This window comes from Tursiops truncatus, chromosome 10, assembly GCF_011762595.2.
Source record: "Tursiops truncatus isolate mTurTru1 chromosome 10, mTurTru1.mat.Y, whole genome shotgun sequence".
Lineage (NCBI taxonomy): Eukaryota > Metazoa > Chordata > Mammalia > Artiodactyla > Delphinidae > Tursiops > Tursiops truncatus.
The window spans coordinates 19,950,551-19,976,489 of record NC_047043.1 but is presented as its reverse complement, the minus strand read 5'-3'; the positions used below and the strand labels follow the sequence as shown (position 1 = coordinate 19,976,489).

General features: G+C 41.3%; 1 protein-coding gene across 20 annotated transcripts in view; it reads left to right on the top strand.

Moving 5' to 3' along the window:
• Positions 1–16,901, top strand: part of LOC101335474 (cytidine monophosphate-N-acetylneuraminic acid hydroxylase) — a 260,691-nt gene extending 243,790 nt beyond the window's left edge. For 17 of the 20 annotated variants that reach the window (XM_073810421.1, XM_073810419.1, XM_073810426.1 and 14 more), the window contains 6 exons: positions 3,157–3,331; positions 4,908–5,024; positions 8,281–8,448; positions 9,793–9,908; positions 12,766–12,862; positions 15,588–16,901. In XM_073810421.1, coding sequence (XP_073666522.1) covers positions 3,157–3,331; positions 4,908–5,024; positions 8,281–8,448; positions 9,793–9,908; positions 12,766–12,841 — 652 coding nt within the window. In that variant the 3' untranslated portion in view covers positions 12,842–12,862; positions 15,588–16,901. Of the gene's footprint in view, positions 1–3,156; positions 3,332–4,907; positions 5,025–8,280; positions 8,449–9,173; positions 9,323–9,792; positions 9,909–12,765; positions 12,863–15,587 lie in introns of those variants that run through there. The other 3 variants (XM_073810429.1, XM_073810434.1, XR_012334364.1) reach the window with 2 other exon arrangements.
• Positions 16,902–25,939: the final 9,038 nt, after the last annotated feature.

Below are 25,939 nucleotides of genomic sequence, written 5' to 3'. Positions count from 1 at the left end.
TATGAGAAAATAAAGGATGTACCTGTGGTCTCTTGGTAGGTCCCTATTTGTCAGAATATTAAGTTTTTATTGAGTAGCCTCCTGAGCTTGTCATGCATTAAGATCCACACATCACTTTTTAAAATGGAAGTCTTACTGTTTAAAGAAAATAAACTATTAAATAAGTATCTTTCAAATCTAGGGGGAAAAAGGCTGAGTTTTTTCTCAGTCCTATATAATAATTTTCTCATCCTATGTAATAATTACTCAAATGTTTTCCTCGTCTCAGAGCCATACTTGAAAACAAAGAGTGAGGAAGTTTTTTCTATGAAGGACAATTGATGCAGCTCAAAAATAAGTTGTCTGAAGTAACAAGCAATAAGCATGAGAATTAGTTTTCATATCAGTATAAACATTACCCAGCTGCCAATTCCACAGACAGTACCTTTGAACAAGTAACAGTGCACTGGGAGTGCAATTCAGGAAAAGTTACTATTGATGTCACAGACCTATATCTTTACATATACTTGTCTTGAGCCAAATGGAACTGTTAGTTCCTCACCCTTATTTAGAAATGGACTGAACGTGCTGGAGAGCTGGGCACACAGTTGCCAACAGCACACCCCTCTCCTGGCCTCACCTCTGCAGAGTTGGTGTGAGTGGCGCAGCCAGCTGGTTATGCCCTTTTGCTAACTTCCCATATCGAACTAGTTACCGAATCTGGCCAATTCTTCGTAAATCCCTCACAAATCCACCACTCGTCTCCAGCCTCTTCCGTCGTGACCTTAATTCGGCCTCTCACAATTTTTTTTCACCTAGATTCAAGCAGTGGCCCTTGACTTGGCTCTGTGCCTCCACCCTGCTCTCCTCTCATCTATCCTCCATGCCAGCCTTTTTCAGTCTGCTGGCCACAATCCACTGGTGGGTTGTAAAAATCAATGGCATTGATCATGACCAGCATTTTAAAAAATGAAATAGAATAAAATAGAATAGACCTGAGTACATTGCCCGAGTACATATAACAAGGAGTAGTATTATTTCAGGAGACTTTGTTTCACAGGTGCGCTTGGTATGTGGACCCCCAGGGCCCTCAAGTAAAATGTAATTCTTACTGGGATCATAAGCAAGGAAAGCCTCCGCTCTGCATTGTTGTGGAAGAAACCTTTTTTAAATGCAAAATTCTTCCTGTTCCTTTCCCTGCTTAAAATTCCTGAGGATCTCCCCAGTACCTCTAGGGTAAAAGCAGTTTGTATTCTCCAGGTCAAGGGTGAGAGAAGTTTTTAATTATTTCAGGTTTTAGCAGGACATTCAAGGGTCTGGCATTCGGCACTGGCAGAATTCTCCATCATCTCTCTCCAGTTCCCCAGATGTATCCTATGGTAATAATCCTCAAACTTGAACGAACATCAGAATAACTTGAAGCACTTGGATAAATGCAGCTCCCTGGGCTCGACCCCCTGAGATTCTGATTCAGTAGATCTGAGGCAAAGCCTGGGAATCTGCATTTGTATCATTGTGTCACACCAAAGCATTCTGGGTAACAAGAGAGTCGACATTGTTGGATTCTCAGTAGTAAGACAGAGTGTAAGGACACAGGGAGGCTAAGTGCTTAACTCTGCCTTGTGAGGGGAAGAGGGGCCAGGAGAGAACAGGAAATGTGGTCAAGGAAAGCTCAGTCTGAAGTCTTAGGCGTTTGAGCTATGTCTTAGAGATCAGGAGGTAGGTTATAATTAAGAGAGACAGATGGAGATTCCGCTCAGAGGGACTGACACGTGCTGGAGAAGGGAGGTGTAAATAGTGTTATGAGTTTGGTGAGTGCAGATACTTTAAGTGAATAGACCTACGCCATTCATTCGGAAGTGATTTATTGAGCTCCTTCTGTATACCTGGCATCATACTAGATACAAGGAAACAGCTGTGAAGAAAGAGGTCCTTCCCTCATGAATCCAGCCATCCACCTGACTGTAGGGTTGGTAAGTGAAGGTGGAGGAAAAGGATGAGACGGGAATGCCCTGTCGGGCCAGGGTCAGAAAGGACTTGTGAGACAGTCCACGGAACTTGCCTATGAGTAAGGAGAGCTTGAGAAAGTTATAGAGCAAAGAAGGAACATTACTTCGTTGTGTTTTAGAAAAACTATTTTACTTTTTGGAAGACCATGTCCTGGGGAAGAGGCCACAGCGGGGGAAGAACTAGAGTCAGGGAGGCCAGCTGGAAGACTGAGGCTTTATCCAGGAAGAGATTAGTGAGGCTGTAAACTGAGATGGGGGGGAGGAGTTGGAGAAGCAGATTTGACATTCATTTAGAAGTTAGAAACTTTAGGTTTTGATAAGTAATTTATTATCGAAACCAGTGCCTCTCTAGCTTTGGGCAAATAATGGACTAAAATTGTTGTTTTGATAAGTGGGACATAGTTACCAAATCGCTACTAGCCAGGTGCCCATTTCCCTCCTCATCTTTCCCTTATCCAGATCACATCCTATTCTATTGCCAGGATTCAGTATTCCATGTTCCATGCAATGATCCATCTTCGCACTGGATGGACAGCTCTAGGAATGTCAGAGAACTCTCTCGTCCATATTGCTGACTGGGCTTACATACAGAACTGCCCATGTGTCTGAGAGCTGTGGTTTGATTAGTATAGTGAGAGGACCATATATTAGAGACACAGAATTCTACGTATATCTCAAAGATAGGCTAAAGTCATTCCTATGTTCAACAAATATTTATGGGGCCCCTTCTGTGTGCCACTCATGGTTGCTGCTCTCATCAAACTTATATTCTAGTGGAGGTGAGGGGCAGGGCAGGAGTGAGCAGACTTCCACAAAATCAATACGGCCACTTATATTCAACATTTCCATAATTTAGTTATTTGAGCCGAAAGGGTCTGCATCAGTGGTTTTCCGATTTTTGTTTCCCCGACATGGACTTTTATCTTTAAATGTATTCTGACTTGGAGAGTGATCACACTAAGCAATTAACAGGAGCTGTTCTGGTTTAGGCTGGGGTGGGGCCCTACCCCTCGGTGGTCCCCGAGGCACTTCTGTGAGATGCCTTGGTATCATCTGAACAGTCTTAAAGCTGCTGGTCTGGTTGACTGTTGAAATTGAAGTGCTAATTTCTGCCTTCCTTATTTGTTGCTTTCTTCTTTCCTTGTTCTCTCACGTTTGTGTCTTTAAGGAAAGGCATCATAGAGCCTCCAGAGGGGACTAAAATTTACAAGGATTCCTGGGACTTTGGACCATATTTGAGAATCTTGAATGCTGCTGTAGGAGATGAAATATTTCGTCACTCATGCTGGATAAAAGAATACTTCACTTGGGCTGGATTTAAGGATTATAACCTGGTGGTCAGGGTATGCTATGAAGTATTATTTGTCTTTGCTGTCTTGTATTATGAAGTATTCCAATTTGTTTCTCAAAAAACATTTATTAAGCCCTACCATCTGCTTCACAGAAAATAGATCGGACAATGTGCTAAAACAATGCCTTGTTGAAAATGTAGGGAACGTTCTGAGGTCCAGCTCAGTTTCTCTCTCGGAGCACTTTTTCCTCCCATCACCGTGTGTTAGTTTTTGTTTTGTGGGTGTTTTGTTGTGTTGTGTTTGTAGCAGAAACAGGTACTTAAACTGTGGAACAGGCAAGTGGGCTCCACTGGAGAGGTGGTGTCGTGTAACAGCAGAGAAGCGGGTAATTCTTATCTGCAGCTGTGGTAAGGAATGAATTGCACAAACCATGAGGTCAGCTCAGAACTTAAATTAGCCCCAACATGTACGCACAGAGCTCACAAGCCCAAGTGGTTCACGTTATAAGCTGGTCACCGAAACTGAGAGGTATCGAAAAACAAAATAAGTACCAACAGGCAGGGGGTGAAAGAGAAAGAGGAGGCCTGAAATGGGCTGGAAATCCCAGCAATACTTATATGTATATTTTATCCCTCTTACATATAGTGCCTGAATTTGTGCATGGGGAGCAAAGTTTAAGGAAAGCATCAGGAAATGGACAGCATTCATACCCTTAGAAACAAAAGACTGGTTACCCTCAGGGTGAGGGCTGTTCTCAAGTTTACCTTTCAACCCCAGAACATTAATACCGGTACCAGGCAACACTTAGCATTCTCAAAATCAGTGAGTCCTAAAAACCTACCTGGGGGTCAGAGCCAGTCTATGACAAAGTTTTTGATGGTCAGTAATGAAACAAGTATGAGTATGCATGTGAGTGTGGTTGCAAGGATGTCAACTCTCTTTTCTTGGGATGAATTGTCATTATTCCAAGATTAGGTCCTTTCTATTTTTGAGGCATGAAAGCAGTCTTCCTTTAATGAAATAAAAGGATAGTAGATGTAAGAATTTTTTTAAGTCCTCACTTAGCAAAATGAAATGTTGATGCCTACATTAGCTACCAAATATTTTTTAGAAAATTGTCTTTGAAACCCAAAGACCTGGGAAACATTGGTCTACATTATATCTTCAGTTGAGCAATTAGTATGAAAAAGAGAAAACATTTGGAATTTTCAATGACACTCTTTATGTTTAGCTGCTATGTGATGGTGAGAAAAATTCCACATTTTATTTATTTTTTAGCCTGCAAACATACAGTGGTATTTGATATCTCATTACTAATAGTGCTTGAGATAATGATATCCTTCTCTGTAAATTTGATTGAAGCTAGTGATATGAAGCAGTTTTGCTAGTGTAGAAGAGTAGGATTAGAATTCAGTTCAGGAAAGAAGAGAGAGGGAGAGAGGGATTGAAGGGGGGGTAGAGGAGGGGGGAATAGAAGAGAGCAGAGAGGAGAGATTCTTTTTATATTAACTCCATTTCATTGCTATCATTTAAGAGCATTTGGGTCTTGTACGTTCCAAAATTTTTTAAGGACCTTGACCACCAGATTGATATGCTTCTTCCCTTTACCATGTTGTCATTTGCACAGATGATTGAGACAGATGAGGACTTCAGCCCTTTTCCTGGAGGATATGACTATTTGGTTGACTTTCTAGATTTATCCTTTCCAAAAGAAAGACCAAGCCGGGAACATCCGTATGAGGAAGTAAGCAGGAACACCAGTGGAAGTGCTCCTTCCTTCCTTCCATCTTTCCTTCCTTCCTAAATAAACTTTTTAGTTTGGAATAACCCTTAGATTTACAGAAAAGTTGCAAGGATAGTACAGACAGTATTGTTAACATCTTACTTTACTGTGCTACATTTGTCACAACTAACACGTGGATACTGAAACATTATTATTAACTAAACTCCATACTTGTTTCTTTTCGAGTTATTTGCAAAGATTGGCTTTTCTACCTGCTTCCTTCCAAACAGCTGACCCACCTGCACTGTTACCAGACCTGCAAGCACTGATCTCTGCCTTCCTTGCCTTCTCTCCAGTGGTGTCTCCTTCCCCAAACAAACCCAATGGGTGGCTCTCTAAAGAAAGTGAAGTCAGCATAAACCTACACATATTTTGTTGAGCTCCAATTTTTAACAGATCCCTAACCCACGGCAGGCATGGTGTTAAGAGCCGGGGCTTTGGACACAATGTCAAGACTGGGATGGGTACCCCATCCCTGCCGATGAGGACTATTGATTATGAGGCTTTGAGTCCCTGTCCGAGCCTTGGTGGTTTGTTTTTTTTTTCCTTGCATTGGGCTTCTTCCCACCTTATCAGTTTTTTTTTTATTATAGTCAAATGACATAAAATATGTGAGCATACGTTGTAATTTTAAATTCTATATAAATGCAAAAATCACTAAATAAATTAGGAGGGTGTATAGTCTGCCCTTAAGTGTACTACACATGACATATAAATGTGTAATGCCTTAATTATAGAAGTTTAAATGTACCTTTATAAAATAGATGTATTCTTAAACGACATTTTAGTAATTTGACTTGTATTTTTATGTTTAGTACTTGCTGTTGAAGAGAATCTTATGGTGAAACTTTAGTAAAACCAGTAATCCACTGCCTGCTTTATGGGTTTTAAAAAACTGGGTTTTCACATATAGGAAAACCCTACATAAAAACAACCATTTTAAGCAAAATGAATCTGCTAAATTTATTGCTTTATTTATGAAACACATACATAACACAGCTTCATATATCTTAGGTCATTTAATACAACCGCCCCATGAAGCCATATTACTATACTCCCCATTTATGGATGAGGAAAATGCCATGCCGAGGGGTTGCATAACCTGCCCAAGGTCGTACAGCTAGTGAATGCGTGGTGCAGGGCTTTGACCACAAGTAGTCTAGCTCCGCAGTCTGTGTATTTAGCCACTGTCTTGCGTCTTAACTCTGATTTACAAAACTTATAAGTTATGGTATCTGTTGCCATAAGGGAGATTTTTCTTTGGAATTTTAAAAATCACAAGTTCATTAAAAATATTTCATTGAAAAAAAGTCACTTTTCCACAGCTTTTCATAATGCATCTGTTGGATAAAGCAGGCAACAGCTCTCTTGCAGATTTAATACACCACGGGGTAAACCGTCATGCCCGCTGTGTACGTGGTGGTCCCTATTTCGCCTCTCAGTGCTTTTGTCTCCCAGGATTTTAGTGAGATTTCTGTATGTTGAGGTTCATATATAGCGGATATGCCTATACTTGGAAGAGCTCCTTCTCTTGCCACCTGGAGCCTTCTCATATTGCCTTTTTTTTTGAGGGCGGGGGCCATTCATTGCCTTTTAAACTCATAAGTATATTTTCTATCACACCAACTCTCCATCTTTTTTTTTTTTTTTTTTTTTGCGGTACGCGGGCCTCTCACTGCTGCGGCCTCTCCCGTTGCGGAGCACAGGCTCCGGATGCGCAAGCCCAGCGGCCATGGCTCACAGGCCCAGCCGCTCCACGGCATGTGGAATCCTCCCGGACCGGGGCACGAACCCGTGTCCCCTGCATCGGCAGGCGGACTCTCAACCACTGCGCCACCAGGGAAGCCCTCCATCTTGCCTAGATGCATGGCTCCTGTAGCTGTCCATCCTCCTGCTCCAATCTGGATGGGCCCCTCTCTAGGTCTGCTGCCAATCTGTCACCCTGTGACATCCCTTACCCACTCCCAGACCCCACCCATGTCTTCACCTTCTTTGCTTTCCTCCTTTGTGGGACTTTTTGCTTAAGTATCTGCCAAAGAAATGTTACACGGGAGCTAAACTTCGAGTACTTTCCTGTCTGATCTCGCACGATAGCTTGCCTGAACCCATTATGCTGGGCGGCGGTCACTTTCCATGGTTACCTGAAGGCAGTGCTCTTTTGGCTTCTACTGTAGTTGCATGCAGTGTTGCTCACCCCAGGCTGACCTTTCTTCCATTGTAGGTGACTTTTAAGAATTTAGGGATTAATCTATATTTACCAAAAAAAAAAAAAAAAGACCTTTTCAAGCAGCAGGCTTTACTTGAAGGCAGGGGTTACACGCTTAAGTGCTCACAGGCGGACCCGAGGCAGATCTTGTAAATAGGGGGAGCTGGGTGGGGACTGTATCAAGTGGAAAGCAGGGAAGGGAGGAGCCCCTACTGAGCTCCAGCTGATCTTCCGAGTTTTCCAGAAAACTTGGAAATCTGGATTTTCATGTAAAATACCCAGATTTATAAATGTGGAAAGTTAATTCAATTTTTTAAAAAGGGACTGTAAGCTATCAACTAAGACCTAGGTTGTATTTGGACAGGGGGGCACCCGTTTAAGTTATGAAGGTGAGGAGCCAGCTGTTAGGCTGAGGGACCCCTAAATACCGAAATGTGGAGGTCGTTGCTCTGGGGCATCACATATACACTCCCGCCCTCATTCTTCCTGCAAAATGGATTCCATTTATTCAGAGAACTGTCTGAATGTATTTGGCCCAGGAGCCATGCATAGGCGTAAGGAAGGGGTTGACTGTTTTGTGTACATACTTTTGTGCTCTGTGTCCCTGCTGTCATCCATGGTACGTACCTCTTCTGCTTCTGAATCTGAATGTCCCTCCACATACTCTCTGGGATTCTGCAGCCTCTGCCTTCGTCTTTAGATGCCACTCACCCTCCTGCTTTCCAGATTCACATTAGTTAATTGGAATCTCCTGCTGTCAACGACTCACCTCATTTCTTCTTCACTGTGACAGTTCATACCTGTACGCTTGCTTTGTCAACACTTCAGTTGCATCTAGAAGTGGGCAGAAGGCGGGTTAGGTATGGGATCTGCCCATCATTTTGAATTAGAAGTCCTTTCTCAGCTCCAGTGACACTAGCCCTCGTTTTCTTCACTTCTTGACTGTTCTTCTACGTTCTTTCAGGGTCTCTCTTTCTCCAGCCACCACTTAAATCTCTTGTTTTCCTCCAGGGTTCTGTACTCAACCCACCGAACACATCTGCTAGCACCGCTTCTCCGACGCCAAAAATCCATAGGTCCTGCCCAGACCTTGCCCAGCTCCCGCCAACTCTGTCCAGCTTCAGATTCACTAGAGTTAATCACCTGCTGGATATCATCACCTGGATATCCAAATCCCTGGTACCTCATTTTCAACCTGTTCAAAATGTGACACATCATCGTTCTCTTAAAACTGCTCTTTCTCCTTTTCTGTCTTGATCGTTGGCAATATCAACTCCTCCCCCCCCCACAGTGAGCCCAGCTAGAAACAGGGGGGTAATCTTCACCTTTTTCCTTTTCCCTCATCCCCAAATCTAATCAATCACCAAGACCTTCCCATTTTACAATCTAAACGTTTCTCAAAACCTCCCCAGTTCTTCCACGTGCTCCTCTCTAGTTTGAAAGGTCAAGAAAGGCCATCTCCCCTCCACTGTGAGGAACTAGATCTTGATACTGCGCTTTAGCTGGGCAGTCCTCAACTTAACAAACTGTGCAGTCATGTTTCTAAGTCTCTACTGGCAAAACAGGAGATCTTCTGACCTGTGTTTGCGATCTCAGTTCACAATGGATGTAATCGTTTTGTAGGAATGGTGCAGGAAAGAGAAATAAATCCTAAATGCCAGTCTTCTGATCATTCCGTGTCATTTAATGGCCCGTCATTTATGATAAAGTTGCCTCTACTGGCATTAGCACGATATTTATCAGGAAAAAAAATGTGATGCCAGATACTGAAAAAGGCTCCTGGTAAACTGGAACATGTACCTATGAAGTGTTGAAACCATGTCCAATCTTAATAACTTCCCTTCATGCTACCTCATGCTTTTTTTTTTTTTTTTAATGAATTATCTCTTTTTTTCTCACAACAGTAACAGAGGAGACCGAGGCTTAGCAAGGTTAAGGTCACATGATTAGTAAGTGCTGGGCTGAGACTCAAAACCATCTCTGCCTGCCTCCTAACCCTGTGCACCTTTGACTATTCAGCAGATCCCGTGTCAGGAGTTGGGATTCTTTAAAGGTAAGGGCCTTGCCCGCCGCATTAAGGTAATCTTGCTCTGTGGCAGGCCTTGTTTTCAGTATTTTATATACACTGACTCAGTGAATCCTCACAGTAGTCCTGTGAGGAATGTTCTGTTATCTCCATTTTATAGATGAGGAAACTGAGGCACAGAATGTTTGCCAGGATCACACAGCTAGACCATGGATTTGAACCCAGCAATCTGATTCTGTCTGTGCTCTCAGCCACTCTGCGCCACCCCCCAACCCCGGCTCCTGATCCATTTCCTGTTTTCCTTCCCTCAGTTTCTACTGCACTCAGGAGCCTCTCTTTCCCCCTCCGCCTGTGATATCTCCTTCAGTAGGCTTTTCTCCTTGACTCCTCAGACCCCTGCCGTTATAGGCAGCTGCTTCTTTCAGGGACACAGGGGTCAGTACCGATGCTCACTGCTGGCTGGGTCACCCCTACTAGTTGTTCCTTATCTGTTTCAGATTCGGAGCCGGGTTGATGTTATCAGACACGTGGTGAAGAATGGTCTGCTCTGGGATGACTTGTATATAGGATTCCAAACCCGGCTGCAGCGGGATCCTGACGTATACCATCATCTGTAAGTCTGAAAATGCCTGTTGTACTCTAGGCCACTGCAGAGGATGCTGTGGATATATAAGCAGAGTCGGTGACCGACTATGCCCCCAGATTTTGATGGGTGTGTGAGATTCCGCCATTAGAGCTTTATTTCTTTGTTAACGTGTTAAAAAGCAAATCTGGTTAGGAAAATAACATTTTAAAGAGTCATTGTTTCCTTATTCATGCAAATGTGTTTCAGTCTTTTCTGAAAGTGGTTTATGGTATAGGAAAGGGAAGGACATTATGAGAGGGAAAGGGTGTGTTTGGCCAAGACAAGAACGAGGAGGGGGTTTTATGTGGCAAAGATGTGATCATCGAAGACAATTATTTCCCATGACAAATTTTTGCCTGTGCCCAACTCTGAGCATGAATTTGGTGAACTAGTTGGTTAACGGGAATGGCCCTCCGAGTCTCTACCTGCTTACACTTCAAAACCATGTAAGTTTCTCATTGCAAAACTGTATATGTGGACTTCCCTGGTGGCACAGTGGTTAAGAATCCGCCTGCCAATGCAGGGGAACACGGGTTTGATCCCTGGTCCAGGAAGATCCCACATGCTGTGGAGCAGCTAAGCCCATGCACCACAACTACTGAGCCTGCACTCTAGAGCCCCTGAGCCACAACTACTGAGCCCGTGTGCTGCAACTACTGAAGCCTGCGTGCCTAGAGCCTCTGTTCTGCAACAAGAGAAGCCACCGCAGTGAGAAGCCCGCACACCGCAACAAAGAGTAGCCCCTGCTCGCTACAACTAGAGAAATCCCGTGTGCAGCAACAAAGACCCAATGCAGCCAAAAACAAAAACAAAACCCAACTGTATATGTCTTTAAGACTATAGTTGGAATATTTGAGTTGAAGTGTCAGAAGGGCCCATTTTCTATTTTCGTATTTGCAAAATAATCAGCAAGAGGGAGAATGCTGTCTTATCATTACCACTGACCCTCTGAAAAGTTCAGGAATTTAATTTTAAATGAGCAAAGCCTACTATCTAGCTTCTGCCTTGAGCTCCCAGGCACAGGCATGTCTTGAATTTTCTTTTTTATTTATTTCTTTTTGAATGTTTTGAAATGATTTTTAAAATATTGAAAGAATGTAGATGTATATAAAATAAAAGGAAAGAACCCTACCCCACACTTCCCAGAAAACCTGTTTCCTGTCTTTCCCTCTACCCACTCTCCAGGGCAACACTTGATCACAGCACAGTGTGTGTCATCCCAGGCCTAATTCTGAATACGTCAACATTTAACTAAATATATTTGTTCTCAATAAAACGTCCCAGATAGTTGGGGAGGGAAGGTTATTGTTGCTGTTGTTTTTTAATGTAATCCTAGTACATCTGTAACTTGCATTTTTTACTCATTAATATATCTTTGGTATCCTTAGTGTTGGGACACACAGATCAACCCCAAACATTTTAACAGCGGTAGAACATTACAAGTTTTGTTCCTTTTCAACAAAACTTATACGTGTCTTCTTGTTCTGGAAAAAAAGGAAATGTAACAACTTTGGGGGAGATTCGAATGTTACTTTTCTTAAAAAAATAATTCCATCTTGGAAGCTTCTGGGATATTGGTGCTGAAGCCTATTTCTTATGTTGTTTTGATAGCAAAGGGCATAAATGTAAGAGAATCCCGTAATGAATCTTGGAAAGCGGTCACAACCCAATTTATCTTTGTTGCTTTCAAAATGGGATTTATGAGTTTATTAAATATTTTTCTGGTCATAAAACATACATATCTACTGCAGAAAATTTGAAAAAAAAATTTAAATACAAAAACAAAACAAAAAACAACAGTTAAAACCACAAATGATCACACCATCCAGAGAGAGCAATTTGCATTTTGGTATCTAGTTAATCTTTCTTCACATGCACTTTTTTTTATAAAAATGGGATAATACTGGACTTCCCTGTGGCGCAGTGGTTAGGAATCTGCCTGCCAATGCAGGGGAACACGGGTTTGATCCCTGGTCCGGGAAGATCCCACATGCCGCTGGAGCAACTAAGCCTGTGTGCCACAACTACTGAGCCTGCACTCTAGAGCCCGTGAGCCACAGCTACTGAGCCCGCGAGCTGCAACTACTGAAGCCCACGTGCCTAGAGCCTGTGCCCCACAACAAGAGAAGTCATTGCAATGAGAAGCCCGCGCACCGCAACGAAGAGTAGCCGCCGCTCGCCACAACTAGAGAAAGCCCGTGCGCAGCAACGAAGACCCAATGCGGCCATAAATAAATAAATAAATTTATTTAAAAATAAATCAATCAAAATTTTTAAAAACTGGGATAATACATACTTTTGTTCCTGCATGTTTACTGAACAATCTTTGATCCACCCTGTAAGTTTCTAACTTTCACTATTTGAAATGATGTTTTGCCAAATAAACACGTAGGTGTGCCTTGCACACTTTCATAGTGATTTCTTAGGATAAATTCCTAGTAGTGGAGCTGCTGCATACAACACGCACTCAGCGTGTAGACTTTTGCTGCACGCCGCCAAATCATTCTTAGGAAGCCAGCTCACCTCCCCAGAAATAACGTACGACACATTTACCTGCACCTTCACCAATACCAGGTCCTTTTGTGCACAGAATACAAATCTATATTTTAACATATAAGAATTCCTTAAAGCAAGGCGCATCACAGAAAACTAAAAATAAGACAGTTGTCATGTTTTAAGGGACTGCATTCAACACACTGGAAATGTGAAGCTACATTAACATCTGAAACAGTACAGGAAAATGCTGCCTCAGGGAGAGCTGAGTACCAGGTACCCAACAGATCTTGGCAAAACAATAGGCATGGAAGTTTCAAAAACATATTTTTCTGCTTTATCTCTTTTACAGGTTTTGGAACCATTTTCAAATAAAACTCCCCCTAACACCACCCAACTGGAAGTCCTTCCTGATGTACTGTGGGTAGAGAGGACCTGAGATTTCCCAGGTAAAGCATCCTGTAGATCTGGGAGACACCTTTATATCCATCCCATCACACTCTCTTTGGCATCTGAATTAAGCAGGCACTGTGCCTATCAGAAAACCTGACTTTCCGGGGAATGAGAGGAGCTAACATTACAGGAAGAACATTCAAGTTTAAAAACAAGTAAATAAAATGAGTAGTGAGTGCCTCCAGCCCAAAGTCTATGGAATCTTTGGTCTGGTTGAGGTGAACATGCAGCCGATTAATAAACAAGACAAAAATTATGCTAGGTGGTCAGTGAGTGTTCAGGGCTAAATCCTGAACATATGAAGGAAGGCAGCAACCAAAGACAAATACTGTGTGATTTCACTTATATGTGGAATCTAAAAAGCAAAACAAATGAACAAACATAACAGACAGTAATAGAGAATGAACAACGTGGTTGACAGAGGGGAGATGGGTGGAGGGAGGAAGGAAATGGGTGAGGGAGGTTAAGAGGTACAAACCTCAGTTTAAAAATAAACTTGCAGGTGCAGTCACAGGTATGAAATGTACAATTTGGGGAATAGAGACAATAACAATGTAATATCTTTGTGTGGTGACATTTCATAACTAGACTTATGGAGGTGATCATTTTGAAATGTATAGAAATATCGAATCACTATGTTGTGTGACAGAAACTAACACAGTGTTGTAGGTCAATTCTACTTCAGACAAACGAACAAACTCAAAGAAAAAGAGATCAGATTTGTGATCGCCAGAGATGGGGGGTAGGGGGAAGAGGAATTGGGTGAAGGTGTCCAAAAGGTACAAACTTCTAGTTATAAGATAATTAAGCACTAGGAATTTAATATACGACATGGTAAATGTAATTAACACTGCTCTATGTTACATATGAAAGTGGTTAAGAAAGTAAGTCCTAAGAATTCTTATCACAAGGAAAACATAGTTTCTACTTCTTTAACTGTGTCTCTATATGAGATGATGGATGCTCCTTAAACTTAATGTGATCATCATTTCATGATATAGGTAAGTCAGATCATTATGCTGTACACCTTAAACTTACATAGTGCTGTATGTCCATTATATCTCAATAAAATAAACAAAAACACTGGAAAAAAAATAAACACAAAAAAGAAAAGCAGCAACCAAAACTGAAAGGAGAAAAACTAAAAACGGAGTGAGATGGAAAACATCACCCCTCATTTCAATAGACCCCTCTCTTTTTCAGACTGATGGAGATCAGCTTGTCTGACACAAACCAGACTTGACATTCCTTCCTACCACTCGGGATGTGATTTTATAAACTGAACTACAAAACCTGTTTCCATACATTTGTTATTGGAAAGATCACATAATATCACTACAGAGATAGTAAATTCCTTGACTCATGCATTTATTTATTTATTCCACAAACAGCTATCCCATCACGTTGTATTGTAATAATCTATTGTCTCTTCCAGTCAGTAGACTCTGAATTTCTTAAAAGTAGACACTTTTGCCTGCGTAACCCTAGTACTCAGCACAGTGCTCTGTGCACACACAGTATTATTCATAATATGCATTTAAGGAAGGAAGGAACAAGTGAATTTCGTCTTTAACTGTCAGTGTGACTTACATCTTAAACTAAGCTTTGGTGTCCTTACCAGTAAAATTAAAGATCTAAATAGAATATTCTTTTCAGTTGTAACGTTCTTTATTCCATACTCTAGCCTAGATCTTCTAAGTTACCATAGGCTAGAAGGGATGTGAAAGGAATTCACATACAACTAGATTATAAGGCAGACTTAGTAAGCACTATATTTGTTGTACCAACTTAGTGTTGGGAATCCTGAGGAGAGAGAAATTACATCTGAGTTTTTGCAATGACCAGGAAGAACTTTACAGAAAAGGTAGTATTTCAGGGGGGTAGGGAGGGGGCGTTAGGAGAGCACCTTGAAGGTTGGGGAATATTTTTAATAAGCTGAAATGGAGGGAGCGATGATAGAATATTCCAGACAGAAGGAGTGGGTGAAGTTAAAAGGTAGAAAAATACAAGGTGAATTAGAGCAATGGCAAGTCCTCCTGGTGTGACAGAGAAGGAAGGGAAAGCAGGAACGAGGCATGAGTGGCCCTGGGAGGATAAAGAGAGTCAAGAGGCTCAATGGGGATGCTGAGCGTCTGCAGTAGTTGCGAAAAAGCTGGAGGCATTAAAGGTGAGGAGGCAGCTGAACGAGACAATGCCAAGTCCAAGGTCTTGGAGATGGAGCAGATCTGAAAAAAAGGTCAAATATCAAGGAGGCAATAGTACGGTGGTCAACACTTCAGACTTGGAAACTGACTTCTTGAGTTAAAATCTTGGTTCTGTCACCTACTATGTGACCTTTGGGGAATCTGTGTCTCGGTTCTTCACCTGTGAAGTGAATATAATAATAGCACCTACCTCACAGGGTTGTGTTGTGTTCTTAAGGCCCTTCTAGAAGAGTGAGTGGCACATGGTAAGAGAACAATAAATGTTGACTATAACAACCTTATGAAATAAACAGGAGAGTCATGTGACCTATAACCAGTCATTTGGTGAATCTGTAAAAAGTTGGGAGGAGAGTCAATTCCAGTTTACATTCCAGCTTTAGATCTTCTTTTACCTTAAAGCATCATAGACTATATAACCTGAACTAAAGACTAAAAATAAAAATTCACCCCAATGCAATAAAAAAAGAAAAAGTATTAAAATGAGTTTCATACTGTTGCTCATTAGTAATATCTTTAGTTCACAGGGATACCAAGCAACATGAAAAATTCAAGTATTTACTGATGCTACATCTTGAACATAGACGCTTATACCAAAGAGACCATGCCTTATTGACATCAGCAGTGGATAATTACATGTTGCATTTGTGAAATGTTCACGTATCTTATGTTTGTTGGATCACTACATAGATTATTAATATTTTACTTATTCCGTCCATAATTTTCTATAAAAGAACCAATGAATGCAATAGGAACAACTTCTCTGTGGAAAAGAAAGATAACAGGAGATGTAAATCCAAGCACAGAAAGAAATAGAACGGGTGGAGAAAAGGTTTCCTAGAAGACAGTGAAGAAAAAGGAAGGGGGTGGGGGAGCAGAAGTTAAGCTAGAAGAAGAGAAGAAAGAAGAGAAATAGATAAGTGAGAGGCTATAAGAAGAAAATAGGGAAGAGAAAAAATTAAGATGGAACTTAAAAAGGAGAATGTAAAAACAGACATTTTGTTCCTTAATAGATTGATTCCCCAAACAGAGTCTGTGAATCTAATTGAGTAAGAAGTGTTCATGAGCTGTTTTCAATTTTTCAAAAGCTTTGTTGAAATCATCTATTTACCAAAACAAGGCTGCAGAGGCTACCCTAAAATGTAATACTTTCGTTGGAACTGAAAGTATTTTAATTCGGTAACAAAATCTGTTATTTAATGTAAATTATAAATTCTAACAAATGGCGGTATCTTTTGACTAAAAATACGAACACTAGCTAGTGATAAAATGAGTTTTATAGACAATAATTTTCAAAATCGATAGAATAATGAACAATAAAGACCCATGTCTTGAAAAAAATTAGGAAATCCTCTTCTGAACATTTGAAAATGCTGTTGCAATGGTTAAAATAGGCAACTAATTTATTTCTGCTAATGTCTGTAGTTTCTGATGATATTCCCATGATTATCACATTATCCCTAGGAATATGTGATTGTTAACTACATTTCTATTTTACATATTGCTCTTTCCAGTAACACAAACCCCTCATTGATCTGAACATCAAAATTGATTTTCTGATTATGTATACTACCTCTTTAATTCTGAAGAAACAAGAATCCAATGATGGAATTTATCTCCTTAAATCTCTTGATTATCTACATCTCATAAAGATGAACACCAATGAAGTTTGATGGCTCTGGTCCACTTCACACATTATGCATATATTTTGTGATTTACATTATGCATATATTTTATAAATTATTTAATTATCACCAAAAAATAAATGTATATCAACAGAATATGTGTTAAAATGTATATGATGAGCAAATAAAAGATTATTTTAAAATACGAATTTGTTTTCTCGCCACCAAGCCTATCTTTATCCTCTTGCTGTCTTCCTAGTTATTGCCATCTGATACCGTGACTCCAGCAATTCTTTGTTATTACCAAGACCTTCAATCAATTGACCCTACATGTCCTCACTTCTCTCCTTAATCATCTTCAATGGTTCTTTTCTACCTGTGTCCACATCACCCCCCCTTCCTTTTTCTACCCCACGTCACCTGCCCTCTTTCCCGCTCTCATATTCCAGATCTCATTTCCATGACTTAAACCCCAAACTATGAAATCATTCTTTATACCTTGTTCGAACATCCACTGCATCAGCAGATCCGTCACCTTTACCTTCAAAATATACCCAGAGTGTAACCACTTTCCACCATCTCCACTCCTATCAAATCAGGAGAAAAAGGAAACCCACAGAGGTAATCTTGGCATTAGGAACTGGTTTTCCTTATGCCATGAATAGGCATCTGTCCATTCCAAAAAAGGCTGACAAGCTGAATGCCTTGAAACTTGGCTCAGAGCCGTTCAAGGGGATGCTGGGAAAGCCATTCTTGGGGAGGTGACTTGCAGGCTGCACAATCCTAAAGCCACTTTAGAGGGTCCCAGGGTAACAGCTAGATGCTGGGCGCTGCTGCTTATCTCATACTTCAGGAGCCCAGCTCTGGAGAAACTAAGGAGAGCCAGAACAGAAACCATTTCCTTCTCTAGTGCCCCTCTAGTGCCCTCTACACCCAAAGCTTCATACTAGCTAGCAAAAGAGATATAATTCTTTTGTGCATAGCCGGCAATACAGAGTGGATTTAAAGCTGAGAGGCAATAAATTGATAACTGACACACACTTGATAAGAATACATTTTGTAGTCTCTAGGGTAACCACTTAAGGAATTTTAAAAGAATGTGTAACCACAAAGGTCATAGAGGGAAAATGAAATAGTTTAAAAATATTAATCTGTGAAAGAAGCCAATTAAAGAAAAAAACCATAAATGAGACAATAGAAAGTAAAAATCAAGATGGTAGATTATATCAATAATTGCATTAAATGTAAATGGATTAAATGCTGTCATTAAAAGACAGTTTGACAGACTGGATTTGAAAAAACACTCTTTGCTTACAAGACACATACTTAAGATAAGTACACTGAAAGCTTGAAAGAAAAAAACAGAGGAAATATATACCATGAAAATACTAATAAAAAGATGGCATAGCTATCTTAAAGTCAAACAAGGAGGAACACCTCATAATGTAAAAAGTCTTAGTTACCCAGGAAGCTATAAAAATCTAAATTTATATGTACGTAATAAGAGCTTCAAAATGTATAAAACAATGACATAACTAAAAGAAGAAATACACAAATTCAAATCAAAGATATTTGAAAACCCCCTTTTCAGTAAATGATAAGCCAAGAAAATTTTCAAGGCTATACTTGTCTTTTCTTCAGAATTTTAAGATCAGTTTATCATGCGCCAACTTGCTTTTGGAAAAATTTATTATCAGCAACTTTATTTCCACGTCTGTTAAGGATCTAAGAGATTCTAGTGAGGGAAATGCTGAGACCTTGCCTAACGGAGGTGGGGGTGCAGAAGGAGGGGAAAAATAGACACGGTAGAGACATCCTGTCTTGAAGACGTCACAGTTTAAATGCCTAAAGATTGTGAAGGACCATTAAGTAACTGGAATTATTTTCCTTAATGACCCAGCTGCCCAAGCTACCCCACTTGGCCTCCTTGTTTACTGCCAGGTAATAAGTAGCTTGCCAAAGAAAGGAAAACAAAGTTTACTATTCCCAAACTGTGGTTTTTCTTCTCTCTGTCTCTACTTTTTATTTTTTGTATCTAAATTCCATTTTTGGTGTGCTAAGAGGACATGAAAACAATCTATTGATTGATTTCCCTTGTATACAAGCAAATTATAGGCTGATGATTATACTTCTTTGAGTTATTTGACAGATCATTATAGCTTTAAGAAACGGCTGTGGTTTCAACTGGAGCTGGTAACTGTTTCAGTTAAAAAGTATTTCAGTTATGTAAATAGCCATTGAAAATGTCTTCCTTATGTAATATAAATTCCCACAAGAAGTGTACAGGATCTAAAGAAAACAATAACATTTTGTCAAGGGATATAAAAGAAAACTAGAACTAATAGGGAGAGATATTATGCTCTGGATGGAAATATTTTATGTTGTACCAATCTCTAAATTCAGTGAATCTCAATAAAAATCTAAAATTCATAAAGAACTCCAACAAATAAATTTTAAAATGTAAACAATGAAATAGAAACTTTTGCAAGAGATATGAATAGGAAATTCTCTAAGGAAATATAAGTGGCCAATGAATAAATGAAGCTTAAATTCATTAATAAGGTGTACCAGGATAAGTATACAGGAGAGATCATTTGCAAAATTATTTAACATTTTTAAAATGAGAAGAAATAAGTTATCTATCAATTGTGACATAATTAAAGTACTAGAATACATCACATTCAATAGTGGTTAAAAACAATATAAATAGTAAATATATACTGTTGATCCAGAAAGACCTATAATGCAGATTTTAAAAAGAATCAAGTTGCAAGTAATACAATATTATGACTTTTATGTTAAAATAACACTACAGGGAATTCCCTGGGGGTCCAGTGTTTAGGACTTTGTGCTTCATTGCAGAGGGCTCAGGTTTGATCCCTGGTCGGGGAACTAAGATCCCGCAAGCCGTGTGGCCAAAAAAAAAAAGTTTCTAAAAAAATAACACTACACATAGTAATGTGTACGTGTGTGTGTGTGTGTGTGTGTGTGTGTGTGTGTGTGTGTAACTCCAAGGAAGAAGATCTGAAGAGCTTACATCAATCTACTAACAGGATCCTTCATTTCTTAATATATTTCTGTATACTTTAAATGTAATAACAAGAAAGCTTTCCTGTATTTATCATGTAATTAGGAAAACATAAATATTAGTATACATAGCATTGTAGACTCTAAATCCACCCTCTAACTCAGTTTTGATATTTTAAATATTCTTTTCCAGTTTTATTCGATATTTCTGTTTTTACTATTTTATATCTTCTTGGGTATGCATTTTTTAATATTGATGTGTTAAGATTATTTTCATGTCTGCAATATTCCATATTTTGAAGGAACAATAACTTCTTCTGTTGCTGAGCATTAACTAATCTTATAAAGACTATCATCCGTATTACTTTTTTCACATTTTGGGATTCTTTTCTCGGGATAGAATTCTTTTTTTTTTTTTTTTTTTTTTTTTAAATGTTATTTTATTTATTTATTTTTGGCTGCGTTGGGTCTTTGTTGCTGCGTGCGGGCTTTCTCTAGTTGCGGTGAGCGGGGGCTACTCTTTGTTGCGGTGCACAGGCTTCTCACTGCAGTGGCCTCTCCTGTTGCAGAGCACGGGCTCTAGGTGCGCAGGCTTCAGTAGCTGTGGCACGCAGGCTCAGTAGTTGTGGCACACGGGCCTAGTTGCTCCGCGGCATGCGGGATCCTCCCGGACCAGGGCTCGAACCCGTGTACCCTGCATCGGCAGGCGGACTCCCAACCACTGCGCCACCAGGGAAGCCCCTCGGGATAGAATTCTTGAAGTTGGATTACTGAATCGAAGAATACGAACAATTGGGCTTTTGGTAGCACCTTCTCAGTCTTCCAGCTAATGTACAGACCGCTAAAACATATGGACAGTCGCCCATGCTATACTTGCCTTTGTTCATTCCCCATGGAGCTCCATGTTAATTCTGCAGGCCCAACACACTCTCTTGCTTGCAAATCTTACTCATGTACTATTCCTCTTCTAAAAATTCCTTCATTACCTGTAGGGTGATCATTTTTTTCTGAAAAGCAGCAACAACAAAAAAATACACAATACGTTATGTATTCTAAAGCATTAAGCTAATGTAAGAAAGACAATAACAAAAACTCTGCCTACCTCTTACTCCCATATATTATTATTTTGGCAGCTGAAAATCAGAGTTAATTTACTCAGTAAAATAAGCCATCTAGATTTTAAGAATATGTATTTTCCCTGACGACTCAATAAATCTATATTAATTTGAAGGCAGAAAAATGTGCCTTGAATGGTTTTGAGTTTCCTTGACTGCTCCTTATCCTGATTTGGTCCACTTCATAAGGAGCCTAGGGCCCTTTGGAAACTGCAATGAGCTGATGTCGTCGGTAGGTGGCGGAAGAGGAGCGCATCCAAACCTCGCGGCCCGCGAGACCGACCCCTTCGGCGGGTTTCTGGATGGGGCCTGAGGGGTGGGTGTCGTTCGCTCAGTGATGTCTTCAGAGTAACTCAGGCAGCAGCTCTCACTCTTTCAAGAACCCTCTTTCTCTGGTGTATCTGGAAAGAGAAGGGCTCAGTGGTTCCTCGGAAGCTCGCAGTCGTCTTCCCCAGCTCCTCCGCAGGGCACGGGACACCTGTCGTCCGGTCGCCACGCCACCGCCTCGCAGACTGAAGGTATGGCCACTGCACCCCAGTGTTGGGATAATTAAGGGAACAGCGGAGCAGGAGGTTAAAACTTAAAAGCTGTGCGCTAAACATGGCTTTCCCCTGTGTTGGTGGGAAAACACGTGAGGCATCAAATCCTTTACAGGAGGGCCCCTGGAGTGGCGCACGATCCCAGCCTTCACTGTAGGGGAGGAGACAGGTTAAACGCCCTGCTTCCTATATCACCCAGGCATCCCTCACCCACCATTTAGGGGACCCTTTCCCACCCGTTGAAACGGACCCAGGACCATGCCTGTTCCCAGGTAGTGCATTTCCTCCGGTCTGAAATATTTACTCAGTAATTCCTCGAGGGCATCAGTGGCGCAGTCAACACCGCCTTTATGGCTGCAAGACCTGCAGGCCCTGCCGCTTTGGCCTCAAGGACCCCCATGTCCAGGGCAGGGGTGGGCCTCTTAGCCCAGTCCACTTAGAGCTTCCTCTGAGTAAACATGCAGGTTACAGTTGAATCAAACCCACCGTTCATCGAGGGACAAATGTTTGTTTTTGGAAAAAGCAGTTTCAAATTTTCAGAAGGGATAGTTTCCTGACTTGCTAAACAGCAGAGTTCAGACTTTGCTTTATGGGTCAAAGCAGTGTCACTTCTTGTCCTTTGACATCATCACGCACCCGCTCCCGTCCAAACCTTCTTTTCAAATTGTGCAGCTTTGGGACAAGCGGGCATAAGAAAGAGCTTTGTGTCTGAGCCATTTCCCTTTTAATGGACCCTCCCTTCGGTACACAAACGTTACAGTCCCTTAACTTTGAAATGTGTTTTTTTTTTTTTTTTTCCCATACGCGGGCCTCTCACTGTTGTGGCCTCTCCCGTTGTGGAGCACAGGCTCCGGACGCGCAGGCTCAGTAGCCATGGCTCACAGGCCCAGCCGCTCCGCGGCATGTGGGATCTTCCCGGACAGGGGCACGAACCCGTGTTCCCTGTATCGGCAGGCGGACTCCCAACCACTACGCCACCAGGGAAGCCCTTGAAATGTCATTCTGTAAGGGTTAGATGCTTAGTGTCCTCCTCAGCCTCAGTCTATGGGAGGATGGGAAGTTGGGTAGTTTTATTCTTCTGTTTACATAATTAAAACACCAAGATGGGAGGATTGTACTGCTATGTGCTACCACAACTATCACACAATTGAAAGGCATAGGCCTGCTGAAAGGGCCTCATGTGTTCCTAATAATCTGATAAAGGATGGTGGACCTGCCCAATAACAATCCAGCTAAAAGAACAAAGAAGGGATTTTTTTTTTCCTTTTGGAAGCATGGACCTATCCAAGCTGCACCTGGGAAGTCCTTGTTTCCATTAAAACGGCATGTATAGAGCTGATTATTTCAGTAGCTAAAATTGACTCAGGTGAATGGAACCTCTTCAGCAGTAAAGACTTTCATTTATCCCTTTCGCCTGAAAAAATTCTAGGACGAGGGTTAATTTGCCCTTACAAAAATAGATCAAGCAAATTCTTATAAGGCCAGGCAATGAAACAATATTCCCAGATCCTCAGACTAATATTTCCCTAGAAAAAAAATTAAAATATCAGTGGCCTCACAGTCCAGGAACAAACATTCTGTTGCCCTCTGGGTAGACAGACATTATTAAGTATGAAGTTCAACGAGACATTTGGGACCCAGTGACCAGAGCATTTATGACTATTGCAACAGTGGGTCCCAACTGCCCTGCCCCCACCAGCTGAAGTGCCCAGGAAGTCAGGTGCAACTCTATGGATCTTACAGTGAATTCTGAAAATGGCACATGTCCGATAATAATGATCATTGTTATTACTGTATACTTTTTATGAAGTATTTATGAAGCCAGATAGCTTATTATTCAACAACATCACCCAGGAAACGTGGCACTTGTGTTCCTGCCCACAAAGAGAACCACTTGGAACTTGAGTCCCATCTAGAATTTACTTTTCCCTTCAAGAGGACAAAATACCAAAATTCATTTTCATCTCCCATCAGTGACTAGGGGAGAAAAGAGGCAAATGGGAGAAAAAAGTGCTCTGAAGAGCAGTGCTGCAAAATTGGGCAAATAAAGGAAGAAATCCCTCCCAGGATAAAAATTCAGCTCAGACTGATAGTTTGCAAAGCTTATTAGAGAAAGCAAGAACTCCTTAGGAACATAATTGCAAGATACTCTGAACCTATAGTGCTATGCTAAAATGAAGAATTTTCATTGATGAGTAATTAGATAGTTTTAGCATTTACCTGAATTTAGCCCCCAGTAGAATAACTTCGGACGCAGAGGGTGGTAGGAACTGGAAAGCCAGAGGACAGTAAAAGCCCAGACAGTTCAATCTGATCATCACACTCAGCTAAGAGTTTTCATCAATTTATATTGGAAATGAATGAGCGATTCACATCCGAAATTTGCAGCATCATCTGCAGTTTGTTGTATGTAATGTCGCTTTAGAGAAACCTGTACCCGGCTGTCATTGCAGAGTGTGGCTTCCATCATTCTCAGCTCCTGTGCTGGTTGTTAGAGGCTTGTGATTTGAAGAACCCTTGAGTGGTAGGTGGTAGACATGTGACTCCTGTCAGAGGATCTGCCTCACCGCTGAGCCCAGCTTCTGGGTCTCGGCTGGGATAGCTCAGGTGAGGGGAAAGGAGCTCCTGTTTCCTTCTGGAGCGTCACCTGCCCCGTTTACCCAGCATGCCTCTCCTCCAGGCCTGTGCTGGCTTCCATTGAGCTTTTTCTTTCTTTACATCTTTCAAAACCCCAAGCATCCTCATCGCTTACCTCCTGGGCATGTCCAGCCTGCACCTGTCTGTACCCACTTCTTTCTTCTCTGAACCCTCATCACACCAAACAGCTGAGCACACGCTGGATGGCTGATCACTTTATGTGATTAGCCTTGTCTCCCCTTGGAGTCCATGAGCTGTGGAGGCCAGGGTCTGTATATTTCTGTGCTCACACTTCCTAACACAGAGATATTTTCAATGAATACTTATTATTAACAATAGTTAACATTTACGAAACTCTACTAGGTGTCAGGCACTCTGCTAAGCATACACTATACATTGCTTTTCCTTTTATTGAGCGATGGCTAATTTACAATATTATATTAGGTTCAGGTGTACAACAGAGCGATTCAAATACATTGTTTCTTTCAAGATAGGAGGAAGGTTTTATTATCCCTATTTTACCAATGAGGAAACCAAGGCTCAAAGAGCTAGTTAACTAACTTGCCCAGGGTCATACCATCCATTTGATCTAGAAACTTGAATGGGCTGGTCCTAACCCCTCAGGTGCTACTTCTCTGGTAGGTGGACTGGAGGCGGGTGGCATTTCCCAGTGACCGTGTTTCTCCTGTGCCCTTTGCCTGGGCTGTCACTCAGGGCTTGAGGGAGGTGCTTCTGATTAACTCATTTGGCCGCAGGACCTTTGCAAGGACTGGAGGGAAATGTAGCATTCTCCCTGAGTACCTGTAAAACAGGTCCTTTGCGATGCTAATGGCTTTTCTGGAGGCAGGTGAGCAGCTCTTGGGGGTGGAATGGCCCATGATGCCTGGTTATGCATTCCTAGTACACGAGCCTCCTTTTGGGAGGAACTGGGTCGGACGATTAAACAACTATTCTCTCTCTCCCTCCCCACCCCAATCTGCTGCCTGCTGTCCACCGAGGATACTTGCTTTTTTAAAAAATAACTCTCTGGGTTTAAGGATACATGTGAATATTTTCTTTTCCCAACTGCATCAAGAAGTACCTGGATGTTTCAGATTCTTGGGGCTCTCAGAGATGGTTCACGTCAACAGTGCTGTCCGCTTAGGATATGGCGGGTTAGAAAGACGATCCAAATTAGTGCCTTCCAAATTCCAAATGTAAGATAACAATAATCCTGAATATTAAATTATCATCATTAAGGACTAACATTTAGCCAGGGCTTTCTCTTAGCTTTCAGTCAATATGCTAAGTTTATAATAAGCTTTTTCTCATTTAATCACTAAAAAGCTCCCACCAGATAGATATTTATTAATTGTGTGACCTGGAGTAAGTTCTTAACCTCCCTGAGCTTCAGTGCCTTGGTGTGCAAAATGGAGATAATAATAGTACCTGCCTCCTAAGTTTGTAATGATGACGGAATTAACTAATCCACGTAAAGGGCTTAGCCCCTAAAGACAAAGTAAGAGCTCAGTGTGTGCTCTCATCCCCATCTTACAGAATCAGGAATCTGAGCCCCCCAGAATCTTGCCTAAGGTCTCATGTCTGAGATCTAAACCTCAAAGTAAAATCCATTAACCAGTCTGATATACTGCCTTCCTTAGTTAATTGCTGGTTTAATTTAAAACAGTAATTATTTAAACTGTGTCTTTTGTCCCCTGACTACACTGTGTCTGGTTGGGTAGGGAACAGGGCTGCCTCCCTCAAAAGGTTTACATTTTAACAATAGACATGTTTTCAGCCCAAAGAGGTGGATTTGTGCAGTAGGAGTTTAGTCTTCAGTGTCAAGCCAAGGTGGCCAGAATATTTTGAAGTGGGAAGAAGAAGTAGAGACAGCCCAATTCCACCATGCCAAGGACTGTCTTATCTGCTTGGCATTGAGACTGGCCCAAA